We start from the raw sequence: 12500 nt of genomic DNA on the forward strand, positions 1-12500 counted from the left end.
CTTGAGTATCTATAGTACTCCCATTTAACCTTACAACTAAGTTCGTGTTGAGAGCAGCACTTCATAATAACAAATTATACACTATACATGGCAAGGCGTCATTTCTGAACAACCCTTTTGTACAATTAAAATCTGGACTATCTTACCAAATGAAGCAAAATACATCGAAAGAATCTTTCTTGTCCAATACCACATAATTAGAATTCTACAACACTGAGTACAACTTTTAAGATAAGCAAGGCATTTTGACAAGACCTGGTAGGTTGGATAATTTTTGAGAATATATAATCACTCCAATATATTCCTGTATGCAAAAAATATGTATTTTGAAAACTAGTTGTTATTCTGTAGGATTCATTTTGCACACATGATAACTGATGGAAACACTGGTGTGTAGCTAACGGTGCTCACGTTTTTCTTTTGTAATTGACCATGATCATCCTTTGCATACTATCAGATCTTTTTCCAGTTATGAGGTTCTGCTTCTCTTTAACCAAGCAAATATTATAATTAAGATATTTCTAAACGGTAGTGCAATAGTCTTAAATTAAAAGAATATAACAGTTCTGATCATTAACACAGTTTTTTTGCTTCTCACATATTTGCAACATACAATCAAAGACAAATGCTTCCAAACTTAAATCCATTCTTGTTACATCTGGTTAAACTATGAGTTTGCAGAATACATTCAAACTGACAAGATTTTTGTTTATGAAGAACACACTAAAAAGTTATACTTCATTTCTGGGTATCTATAACTTGCTTTATGAGAGTCAAATAATGTTCCTTTATTAATTTTTTTTTTTTACAAACACCACAAAAAATGTCAGTATATTTCTTTCCACATCAATATCTGTTATTTATTATCTTCATTTCTTTTTCACTTGGATTTCTCCTGTTTTTATTTCTCAGAAAAAAAAATCATACTTTTAAGGTACATTTCCACAAATTTACATATTCTTACATACTTTGCATACCTCATGCTCCTCCTAATGAGCATCTTTTTACACGCATAAAAAAAATGCAATTCCACATTACATACAAATAGTTGTGGAACTACAAATCTCTCCATTTTTAAGCCAACACAAATCACTGAAAGAAAAAAAAAATATTCCATAAATCAAACAAACAGAACTTTGCAAGTGCATGGATAACCTAATGTAGATGTGAAAACAGCAATCAAATGTAGAAGTGAAGACAAAAAATCAATATCAATGTTAAAGGTACATAATTACCAAAAAACATTCAACACATGCCATCTGTCTATGATTACCACCACAAACATAATAAGATTCTTCTCACTTCACAAAAATAATTTTCTCTCCATGAAAAATGATAGCATTAACTAAGATTCCTTTTCATATGATCATTTCACTTACAAGAGAACATAATTCATGAGACAAGCATCATGGTAATAATCCTTATCTGAAAAATCTCTAACTGAATACCAAAAGTAAACTAAGCACATGCTCCTACTTTCCTTTTTTGTAATTCCAATATAAGAGTACCTCTCCTAATATTTTACAAAGGAACAAATTATTCATTATTGTGCAATACAATTATAAATCATAATCTATTTCTAAAAACATTTGTAACCCATAAAACTGCTGCAGCCTGTATTGTGTATTGGCTCTTTTATTAATCATAATTATCCAAGTTTTATGAAAAACATCTTTGTTTCCTAAATCTTTACTTATATTTTTTATTTTCTGTGTGAAGTAGAAGCATCAGGAAATTTTTATTCTGTAAAAACAAGGACTCACATTACAGAAAATTATCTGTCTACAATGATGGTAATTCTTTAAAACACTTAATCCATACTAAATACTTCTAAAAAGATTTATAAAACTAATTGTTTATAATATGAAATATAATTCTTAAAATGAATGAAGCACATATTAACAAACAACAGTCCCCTGATTCGGTTAACAATTAGTTATGCTAAACCCTGCAATGATGCTAATCTGCCAAGCAATAATCATGTAAAAAAGCTAATTCTTAGGAAACTTTTTGAGAAATTAATAGGAATTATTAATAGAGAAAATGTATTAATAACAATTTTATAAAAAATATATATATATATATAATAATTAAAAAGATAAATAAATAAATAAAAATAATAAAAAAATAAAAATAAATAAAACAAACAAATAAATAAATAAATAAATAAATAAAAAATAATAAATAAAGAAAGAAAGAAATAAAAAATAATAAATAATAATAATAATAATAAAAATGATAATTTAAAAAAATAAATAAATAAATAAAAATATTAATAATAATAATAATAACAATAATAATAATAATAATAATAATAATAATAATAATAATAATAATAATAATAATAATAATAATAATAATAATAATAATAATAACAATAATAATAATAATCATAACAACAACAACACATTTTGTGGAGAATCATCAATAATAATATAAGAATAAAAAAATATGACAGCTGACAAAGCTAGGAGACTTTAAAGATTTAATGTCATAAACATTACATACACTTCAAAGAAACTTATATCATTTAACTTCAGAAAAATTAGCCTTATCCTTTCTTATAAAAAGGAACCTTTTAATCATGGTATTAAAGAAAGTTATAAGATAAAATAGCAAGAATGAATCTGTTGCCTTAAACAATTAATTCAACAGATGCTCACCAATTCCTCTCCATAAGAAATGAGCAACCCCTTCCAAACAGGAAAATTAGCACTTCATCGTATTTAAAATAAAACAAAAAAAAGTTCTGGGAAGACCTAGTTATGATATCAACATGTTTGGAGTAAATATTTAAAAAATTATCAAATGCATCCACAACATTGCTAAACTCACAATTCCAAGTACAAGACAGTACATTATGCTGTGCCTCAATCAGATGAAAATTATGAAAATCAAGGAAGTGTTTTCTATTAGTAAAGTGCAGTAGTAAAGTAATCTAGTAGCCAAATTGGGCACACCCAAGTTCATAAATACTTTTATTTACAAAATAATCTATTTATGAGTTAGTTGCCCATTAATTGCAGGGCATGAACAGCTAGTATTTAAGGTTTATACACATAACAGTGATTATATGTTGATCACATCATTAGTAGAACTATTTGAAAAATATGCTTCATGATACTATCTGAAATATATATTCCTAAATATGTATTTATTTTTAGTCTATTCATCATATGTAAAATATCTAGAGCATGAAATCTACATATTCACTTTCCTGACAGTTTTAATTTCTAACCTTTTTCTTGTTATTTCTTGTAGTATATTGACTTCTCAGAATAAGGTATAATAAAAATACACAACCTTAAGATTGTTCGCATCTCTAAGATGTGGAAGACCTGCTACTCTGTCTTCCTTTGGCTTTGGGTTTGGCATCATTAATAACAACAGTGTTTGATGTCAGCCTTCGCATTTTCCTGAAAAATAAAGATACACATTAAATGCTAATTACATCTGCTAAACATTTCATTTCCATACTGATTTACTTTTTATTCTTTCCTAACAAAATACAAAAATAAAAATACTGCCCATGTCTAAGTAAAGAATAATTACAAAACAACTAATATTTTCTGTCATTTTCAAATAGGTCCTTCATTTAGTTTTTAAAAAGTAATAATTTTGAATTACTTACGAATTCAGGCTAAGTTCCTTGAAAGACGTAATTTTCATAGCAGCTCCTCTCTTCCTCCTTGGCTCCTCTACATCCTGCTTGAGGTCAACTAATTCTTTTTCATCTGGATCTTCACAGTTTAATGTGTGTTTTTTCTCCACATCATCCTGTTTTACATCTCTAGGACTTCCAACTGGACTTTTCTGTTCATCATTCTCAGTTCCTCCACTTGCCTCAGACATGGTTTCTTTAGGCCCCTCACAAGGATCCAAAATCTCTTCCAAGCCTGCAGTATCTGACAATATTTTTATATTAATTACAATCTCTCTCATAAAGAAAGAAAGACAGAGTCAGAGGCAGAGATAGACATAAACATGCATACACGTAATTCATTAATTCTAAAAAGTGCTGTAGTTCATTACTGGACCATATCAAATCACGCTGTGCAAGAAGACAAATAAACATAAAAACACTCCCTTATTCTCTCACTCTCATTCACACACTCAAACTCACTCACAATCTCACTCTCATTCTCATTCTTAGTCTGTCTCTTAATCTTAGTCTGTCTCTTAATCTTAGTCTCTCTCTTAATCTCAGTCTTTCTCTGTCTGTCTGTCTGTCTGTCTGTCTGTCTGTCTGTCTGTCTGTCTGTCTGTCTGTCTGTCTGTCTGTCTGTCTGTCTGTCTGTCTGTCTGTCTGTCTGTCTGTCCGTCTGTCTGCCTGCCTGCCTGCCTGTCTCCGTCTGTCTGCCTGCCTGCCTGCCTGTCTCCGTCTGTCTGCCTCCGTCCGTCTGCCTCCGTCCGTCTGCCTCCGTCCGTCTGCCTCCGTCCGTCTGCCTCCGTCCGTCTGCCTCCGTCCGTCTGCCTCCGTCCGTCTGCCTCCGTCCGTCTGCCTCCGTCCGTCTGCCTCCGTCCGTCTGCCTCCGTCCGTCTGCCTCCGTCCGTCTGCCTCCGTCCGTCTATGTCCATCTGTCTGTCTCCGTCTGTCTGTCTCCGTCTGTCTGTCTCCGTCTGTCTGTCTGTGAACCTCTCTCTTTCTCACAACTCCTCTCCCCCTCTCAACTCCCATCCCTCTATCCCTCTACCCCTCTATCACTCTACCCCTCTATCCCTCTATCCCTCTATCCCCCTCTAACCCTCTATCCCCCTCTCTCCCTCTCTCCCTCTCTCCCTCTCTCCCTCTCTCCCTCTCTTCCTCTCTTCCTCTCTCCCTCTCTCCCTCTACTCCTCTCCCTCCATTATCACCTCTACTCCTCTCACTCCATTATCACCTCTACTCCTCTCCCTCCATTATCACCCCTACCCCTCTCCCTCCATTATCACCCCTACCCCTCTCTTCCTCTCTTTCTCTCTTTCTCTCTCCCTCTCTAACCCCTCTACCCCTCTCTTCCGCTCTACCCTGCTCTTCCCCTCTACCCTGCTCTTCCCCTCTACCCCTCTCTCCTCCTCTCCCTCCCTCTACCCTTCTCCCTCCCTCTACACACCTACCCTTCTCTCTCCCTCTACCCCTTTAACCCTCACTCTCCCAACTCCCCTCTACCCCTTTCTCTCCCTCTTCCCCTCTACCCCTATCTCTCCCTCTTCCCCTCTACCCCTCTCTCTCCCTTTACCTCTTTACACCTCTCTCTCCCTCAATCCCTCTACTCCTCTCTCTCCTTCTCTCTCTCTACCCGTCTCTCTCCCTCTCTGCCTCTACCCCTCTTTCTCGCTCTATTTCTACCTCTTTACCCCTCTCTCTCCCTCTACCCCTCTCTCTGCCTCTACCTCTTTACCCCTCTCTCTCCCTCTATCCATCTACCCCTCTCTCTCCCTCTATCCCTCCACCTCTCTCTCTCCCTCTATCCCTCTACCCCTGCCTCTCCCTCTATCCATCTACCCCTCTCTCTCCCTCCTCTCCTTACCCCTCTCTCTCCCTTCTCCCCTCTCCCTCCATCCTTCAACCCCCATCCCCTCCCCTGACCAGAAAGATGAGACCAAGAAATTGTGGTCTTTTGGTATTGAAGATTACCACACAATTTCTTTCTGATTATGAAAAAGACAGCAATATGACCAAGAACATTAATTTGTATTTATGGTATATTCCAACACATTACCCTATGCCTCTGGTCATGAGTACTAACAAAAGCCAATCCAACTGAAACCCAAGTTTTAATGAAAGTAAAGGATTTTCTATTTTTTGTTACATCCTACTAAATACCTATAAATAAGACAAAGAAGTACAACACCCTACCTTGATCCATTTTCATTTGCTGTGCTTTTTTCATGACCAGCTCCATTTGTTTGCTCAAATTATCCATCTTCCCTATCTTCACAGGAGGCGTCAGCGTTGGGGACTTTGCAGGTGACATCACAGCCGGGGAGTTTAAATCAGCTGTACAGTCTAGTTCTAACACAAGAGAGTCTTCAGATCTTACAGCAGACTGTTGGACAATTATTTCTGGGGTTCTGTGTACCATCACATAACAGTCATTCAAGTTGATATTCTTATTATTTGAAATATCATTCTGCACAGGAAGTGTTATCTTTGTCATACCCTCCTCCTCTGAGCTGGTCTTAGATGGCACTGTATTAGAGTCCTCCTCTAAATCACTAATCATACTAGTTTCTGGAGTGTTTTGTGGTGTGTTGGCATCCTCTGAGTCTTTTTTTCTTCTACGCTGCTTTCTTGCAGGCCCAGCAGCACCACTGTCAACACTGGATGTCCTTCTGCTGAGAGTAGACCTTCTTGCTCGTGTCATTCCAACTGAACTGCTTTTCCTTCTTCCCCTTTGGCTTCTTCTTCCTTTCTTCGGGGAGAAATTTTCATCCTCATCTTCATCATCATCTTCATGTGCAACAGAAAATCTTAACGTCTTTCTTTTCTTGGGCTTCTTAAGCAATGGACTTTCTGCTTTCGAAGCTTTGGGAAGTGTATCTTTACTTTTCCCTGAGGAGTTCCCACCTGATTTTACTGTCTGTGCACTTAGACTAAGCTTCAGTTCTGGTGTGTATTTATCTGGCAAATCTGGACATTTCATAACATCTTCTAGAACTACTGACACTCTCCTCAAGTTTACAGACTCAGTTTTTTCTACTCTACTATTTTCACCATCAAAATGAGGAGGTAAATTTTCTTTCTCCAGTGACCTTTGCGAAGAATACGGAGGAATATTCACTACAGTGGCATCCATTAAAGAAAGATCAAATGGGGTCTTCTCTGTAGCTTCTGTTTTTGGTGATCCAGTTAAATCTGGAGTTTGTGTTTTGAAAAATCTTCTCTCAATTTTTGTATCTTCTTTGTGTATATCTACTGCTGCCTGGCCTATTATTTTTGATAATGGTTCAGTCATATCCATACTAATATCACCAATGCATGTTAAGTCATTATCAGTGATAAGAAAGTCTTTGTCAACTACAGGTAATGGCATTCTAGGTGGGGGCATTAGGACTGAATCACTTTCTTGACTTCCCATTTTGATATCCCCAACTTCCAGCAAGGTTTCCTCTAACTTTAGATTGAAAGAGTCTTCCTCATTTTTGATAGAATCTGCTTCTACACTATTTCTCTTTATTTCTGTTCTTTGCCGAGTGAGCCTTCGCCCACCTTCAGTCCCAACCTCACTTGGCCTACCTCCTTCTTCTGAGCTACCCCGAAGTGACATGCCTCTTGATCGAGCTTTTGATCGACGTCCTGCTTTAGCTTCTAAGTTTTCCAATCTGGCCAACATGCTGGCAGGTGAAGCAAGGTAACTATGGTCTAAAGATAATCTCGGACTCTTATTTACTTCTAGCGAGGCACAATTAGGTTTTTTGTTAGCCTGTGGGCTTTGAGGTCCAGCAGGGCTTTTCTCCAATACCTTGGGTTTACGAGATGACAAGTCATCACATTCACTTTCACTAGATGATTCCAGTGCTAAATTAATGCAAGGAGATTGTTTTGCAGAATTCCTCTGACGACCTCTCCCTCTGCGTCTGCCATGCCCACGGCCTCGGGAACCTCGAGCATTTTCTAGATCAGTGTACCACCAGCTAGGTCCTTCCAATGGATCCTCTTCCTGTTGACTTGGACTATGTGATGTTACTTCCAGCTGACAATCTGACACATCATCTCCCTGAAAGGAGCAAACACGTGATCTTAAACCACAAAATGGTTCATACTGTATAATCAAGATTTCAGTTGATATATTTTGTAAGACTGAAAACTTTGGCAATCCTGTTTCCTATCCCAGTTCAAGTTCTTTAATGGTTATACCCTATAACACATAAAACTGATTCTTGAATCATATACCGAAATCTCTATTCTCTATGTGACTTGACATTTCTATCAGACAGGACAGGACAATAAGTAATGAATCTACAGTGGCTTTGGTCCTGTACTTTCTAGAATATGCACAAACAAACTAAGACATATCAATCTAATGTCTACAAGCTGGCTAAAATGTCGAAAAAGTGGAAATTTCTAGGATGTACATTAATGTGGCAGTATGCAGGCAACTGGCACATGTGCTTAAACATTTTATATGTACCAATAACATACTGATTTGGCCTGGCTTTGACACAGATGTGTATAAAACATTGAGGCCTTAGCACTAATTCCTAATTGAAATTCCCTCATAAGAATCAAGCTACCATAATTCAAAGTCAATTTGAGAAAAGGGCTATAAACTCTGATGAGACTGAGATAATGATGGCATGACATATATGCCCCTGTGAGATGGCCATTCTCAGCACAACAGGATGTGAGTGACATGAGGTGGTAAAGGATTAACACAACATACAGCATTTGCTGTCTGGAACAAATGACATGCTGCATTTAAACCATTTCTGAGGGTATAAATACTTGACATATTAGAATACTTGTAGCTGTCATAGTGATTGTGCCACATTTTCTACAGCTCAGGAACCCATAGTCTTGGTCATGGTAAGAGTGTAGTGTAGTGTAGTGTAGTGTAGTGTAGTGTAGTGTAGTGTAGTGTAGTGTAGTGTAGTGTAGTGTAGTGTAGTAAAGTAAAGTAAAGTAAAGTAAAGTAAAGTAAAGTAAAGTAAAGTAAAGTAAAGTAAAGTAAAGTGAAGTGAAGTGAAGTGAAGTGAAGTGAAGTGAAGTGAAGTGTAGTAAAGTAAAGTAAAGTAAAGTAAAGTAAAGTAAAGTAAAGTAAAGTAAAGTAAAGTGAAGTGAAGTGAAGTGAAGTGAAGTGAAGTGAAGTGTAGTGAAGTGTCATGTAGCATAGTGAAGTGAAGTGAAGTGTAGTGTAGTGTAGTGTAGTGTAGTGTAGTGTAGTGTAGTGTAGTGTAGTGTAGTGTAGTGTAGTGTAGTGTAGTGTAGTGTAGTAAAGTAAAGTAAAGTAAAGTAAAGTAAAGTGTAGTAAAGTAAAGTAAAGTGAAGTGAAGTGAAGTGAAGTGAAGTGAAGTGAAGTGAAGTGAAGTGAAGTGAAGTGAAGTGAAGTGAAGTGAAGTGAAGTGTAGTGAAGTGTCGTGTAGCATAGTGAAGTGAAGTGTAGTGTAGTGTAGTGTAGTGTAGTGTAGTGTAGTGTAGTGAAGTGAAGTGAAGTGTAGTAAAGTAAAGTAAAGTGAAGTGAAGTGAAGTGAAGTGTAGTGTAGTGTAGTGTAGTGAAGTGTAGTGTAGCATAGTGAAGTGTAGTGTAGTAAAGTGTAGTGTAGTGTAGTGTAGTGTAGTGTAGTGTAGTGTAGTGTAGTGTAGTGTAGTGTAGTGTAGCGTAATGAAGTCTTGTGTAGTGAAGTGAAGTCTTGTGTAGTGTAGTGTAGTGTTGTGAAGTGTACTGTTGTGAAGTGTACTGTTGTGAAGTATAGTGAAATAAAGTGGTGAAGTGAAGTATAGTAAAGTGTAGTGTAGTGTAGTGTACTGAATTAGAAAAAAAAATTCAAGTGGCCCAAAATGAAACAATGTCAACACATATATCTGTGCAAATCAGTTTAAAAAAGCTTGCCCAGAAAAAAATATTTAGGTTTGTCTTGATGTGTAACTGTCTATAAGGCATAGTCTACTTGGAAATTCAACATCAAGATAATATTCAGTCGAGAGATCAGAGAATGATTGATTGATTAATTGATTGATTAATTAACCCAATGGACCCGGATAACGTCATGGAAAAACTTGAGCCAAGGTGCAGGTGACATGAACATCCCATCAATCAGGCATATTGACAGCAGCCTGGGTGAAGCGAACTTGGCATTATGAGCGAAGGCCAGGGTGATGGAAAAGACTCACAAGTGCACAAACCTCTTGGAGTATGATTTGACTCATTTAGCACTTCGAAAGGGGCTTTAGCATTATTCCCATCAATAAACGAACGTGGAATGTATTGTGTGTAAGCCGAGACTAGAAGAGTGCCAGCTCCAGGGAGGATGCCATTTCCATGCTGTGCACCATATTCCAGGCTGCTGTGACCAGCAGAGCAGGTTGTATTATGTTGAATTAAAAATTACAACAAAAATGAGATGTAGGGCAGAAATACCCAAATGTTCCTTTTTTTTCTTGCACTGAGTTATTCACTACACAAGAGATGATATGAAGTCTGTGCAAGGAAAATAAGCAATTACCTTCTAGATAAAGCAAATCAAAAGACATATGTGGACATTGGAAAATGCCAATAAAGCCATAAAAGATAACACAAAATAACTTTGCAAAGGGGAGGCACATAGTCTCGTTACTGCTCATGGGTGTTCATGCACGCCTTGGATGTTGGCCACTTATGTAACCCATTGCCCGGGTTTTCAGCATAGTTATTTCCGTATCCAAGGGTTAATTGACTGACTGATTGATGGGCACAGATACAGATGTCATGGAAACCCTACACTACACGGTAATAGGCATCATGACTCACTCTGGTGAGTGAGCAGGCAGAGCCAGCTGTACACAGAGAATGCCCTGCTGGAAAGGCATGATGGTTGTCAATAGTCACCAGAATGAACGCTGCTCAAAAAATTCTGGTACCCTCACTGCAGGGTTAAGTTGTAAGACCTAGGCCTTTTTATTAACAGAATGAGCAGACACTTGTGAAAGGGAAAACAAGATGCAAACCACTGGGTAAAATTCCAATGATGTCTAAACTGGAGTATTTGTACCACATTACATGAAATTACATGAAGAGCTTCCACTCAAAAAAAAGACAACATGGTAATCATTAGTTAATAGGAATGACTATAAAATGTTATTTTCTTTACAATAGTGGAAATAATGCAATAGCCCCTTCCTAAATGCCCACTGAGTCTAATCTTCCGAGAACTTTATCCACCCGTGGTGAGTAATTCCCCTTATCTTGGCCTTAAGCCAAATTTTCTATGACAGCATGTTCCCCCTACCCAGTCCTCACCCAATTTTTTTCATGAAATGATGGACATGTTAACCAGATCCATTGAGTTGTACATTTTTTTCAAGTAAGATGCAAAATCAAAGTTTCTCTATTACTGTTGTTTAATATTCAGCCAAAGAAAAGTAAATGGCTAACTAGATTGACACCATGTAGACCAGTGTCGTCCAAACTGGGGTCCGCATACCCCTGGGGGTAAGCAACACAGATCATAGGGATACATGAACACACAAGGAACACACACACCTCACATTTGAGTATTTTTTCAAGCATTTTGTTTTTATTTGTGTATCAAATTCGAATTTATTGACCAACACCCCTGCAATGCAGTCTTTTCATAATTTGTATATTATTTGCATCATCCTAATTAAAAGTTTGTTTATCCATGGTGGATGGGGGGGGTGGGGGTACATAACAGTACAAGAAGGTAATAAAGGATACAATAGGCGATAATGTTTGGACAACACTGATATAGACCATTAGTAAATGGCTGACTAGATTCATAACATATAGACCATTAGTAGGTAGCAGTGAGAGAATAAAGACTAATCAATTTCCATCCTTTAAATTCTGTTCCAAGCAACCTAATACAAGCTATTGTATTAGATGCCTTTGCATAAGAAACAAAATTTCCAAGCCTCAAGCATGCCACATAAATATTTTTTGCCATTAAATTACAGGTTTCTTACTTATACATTTACTAAGTTATAAGGATGCCAAATATTCACCTGAACTTCTGTACTGGATGTGGTATCTGTTTTTTCTTTGGTGGTAGCAGGAGAGTTCCTTCGAGCATTTGAGGCGTTTCCGCTTCTCCCTCTCCCTCGGCCTCTGCCACCTCTTCTACCACTCCCTCTTGGACTTTCTGGAGTATTATTCTGTAAAATATAACCTTGGTAATAAAACATATATCTATAAAAAATGTATCAATGATTTCTCACCTCATACATCTGACTATCATTTACATTTCCTGGTACTGAATCCTCTTTGTTATTATAAATCTATGCTAAAAACAAATAACTGTCAAGTGAATAAAGACACAAGATCAGGAGACACAAAATCAGTAAAAAAGGCAAAGACTTGGAAAAAATTAAATTAGCTCTAATATACAGCATGTCTTCTGTATATTTGTGTACTTGCACCTGCATTTGGGTATGGGTGTGGGTTGTGTGTGGTTGTGTAAGTGTGATTATGTGTTCAAAGTTTTGTGTTTTTTGTTGATGTGTTTCTGTGTATATATTTTTTTTGCATGTGTGTGTTTCATGCATGTGTCTCTCTACTTTTATATTTTTGCCTGCATATTTTTTTGTGTGTGTTATCATCATTCATGCCTGTGTGTTTTTGTGTCTTTAGGTTTGTCTTTGCATGTGTGTGTTCTTGTGTCTTTGTTTTTTTGTTGTTTTTTTGGTTGTAGCAAAAGTAATGAAATTAATTTCTTGCATATATATTGTAAAGAATTAAGTATGGAATTTTATCTACAAACCACTGCTGGTCTCCTCCTCCTTTGTGAACCTTCTGATTCTTCTGGAGTTTGCACTTCATCCACTGACAAGTTCTGACTAGCAATGCTATCATCATATGAAC

General features: G+C 36.9%; 1 protein-coding gene across 6 annotated transcripts in view; it reads right to left on the bottom strand.

Annotated features, from left to right (window-relative positions):
• The window catches only part of LOC113824006 (uncharacterized), a 23559-nt gene that overhangs the window by 417 nt on the left and 10642 nt on the right, over positions 1–12500 (bottom strand). For all 6 annotated transcript variants that reach the window (XM_070125331.1, XM_070125330.1, XM_070125329.1 and 3 more), the window contains exons 7-11: positions 12400–12500; positions 11645–11794; positions 5840–7700; positions 3632–3905; positions 1–3416 (exon numbers count right to left, since the gene is read on the bottom strand). The exon at positions 1–3416 is cut by the window's left edge and continues 417 nt beyond it; the exon at positions 12400–12500 is cut by the window's right edge and continues 156 nt beyond it. In XM_070125331.1, coding sequence (XP_069981432.1) covers positions 3323–3416; positions 3632–3905; positions 5840–7700; positions 11645–11794; positions 12400–12500 — 2480 coding nt within the window. In that variant the 3' untranslated portion in view covers positions 1–3322. The remainder of the gene's footprint in view (positions 3417–3631; positions 3906–5839; positions 7701–11644; positions 11795–12399) is intronic.

This window comes from Penaeus vannamei, chromosome 9, assembly GCF_042767895.1.
Source record: "Penaeus vannamei isolate JL-2024 chromosome 9, ASM4276789v1, whole genome shotgun sequence".
NCBI classification, from domain to species: domain Eukaryota; kingdom Metazoa; phylum Arthropoda; class Malacostraca; order Decapoda; family Penaeidae; genus Penaeus; species Penaeus vannamei.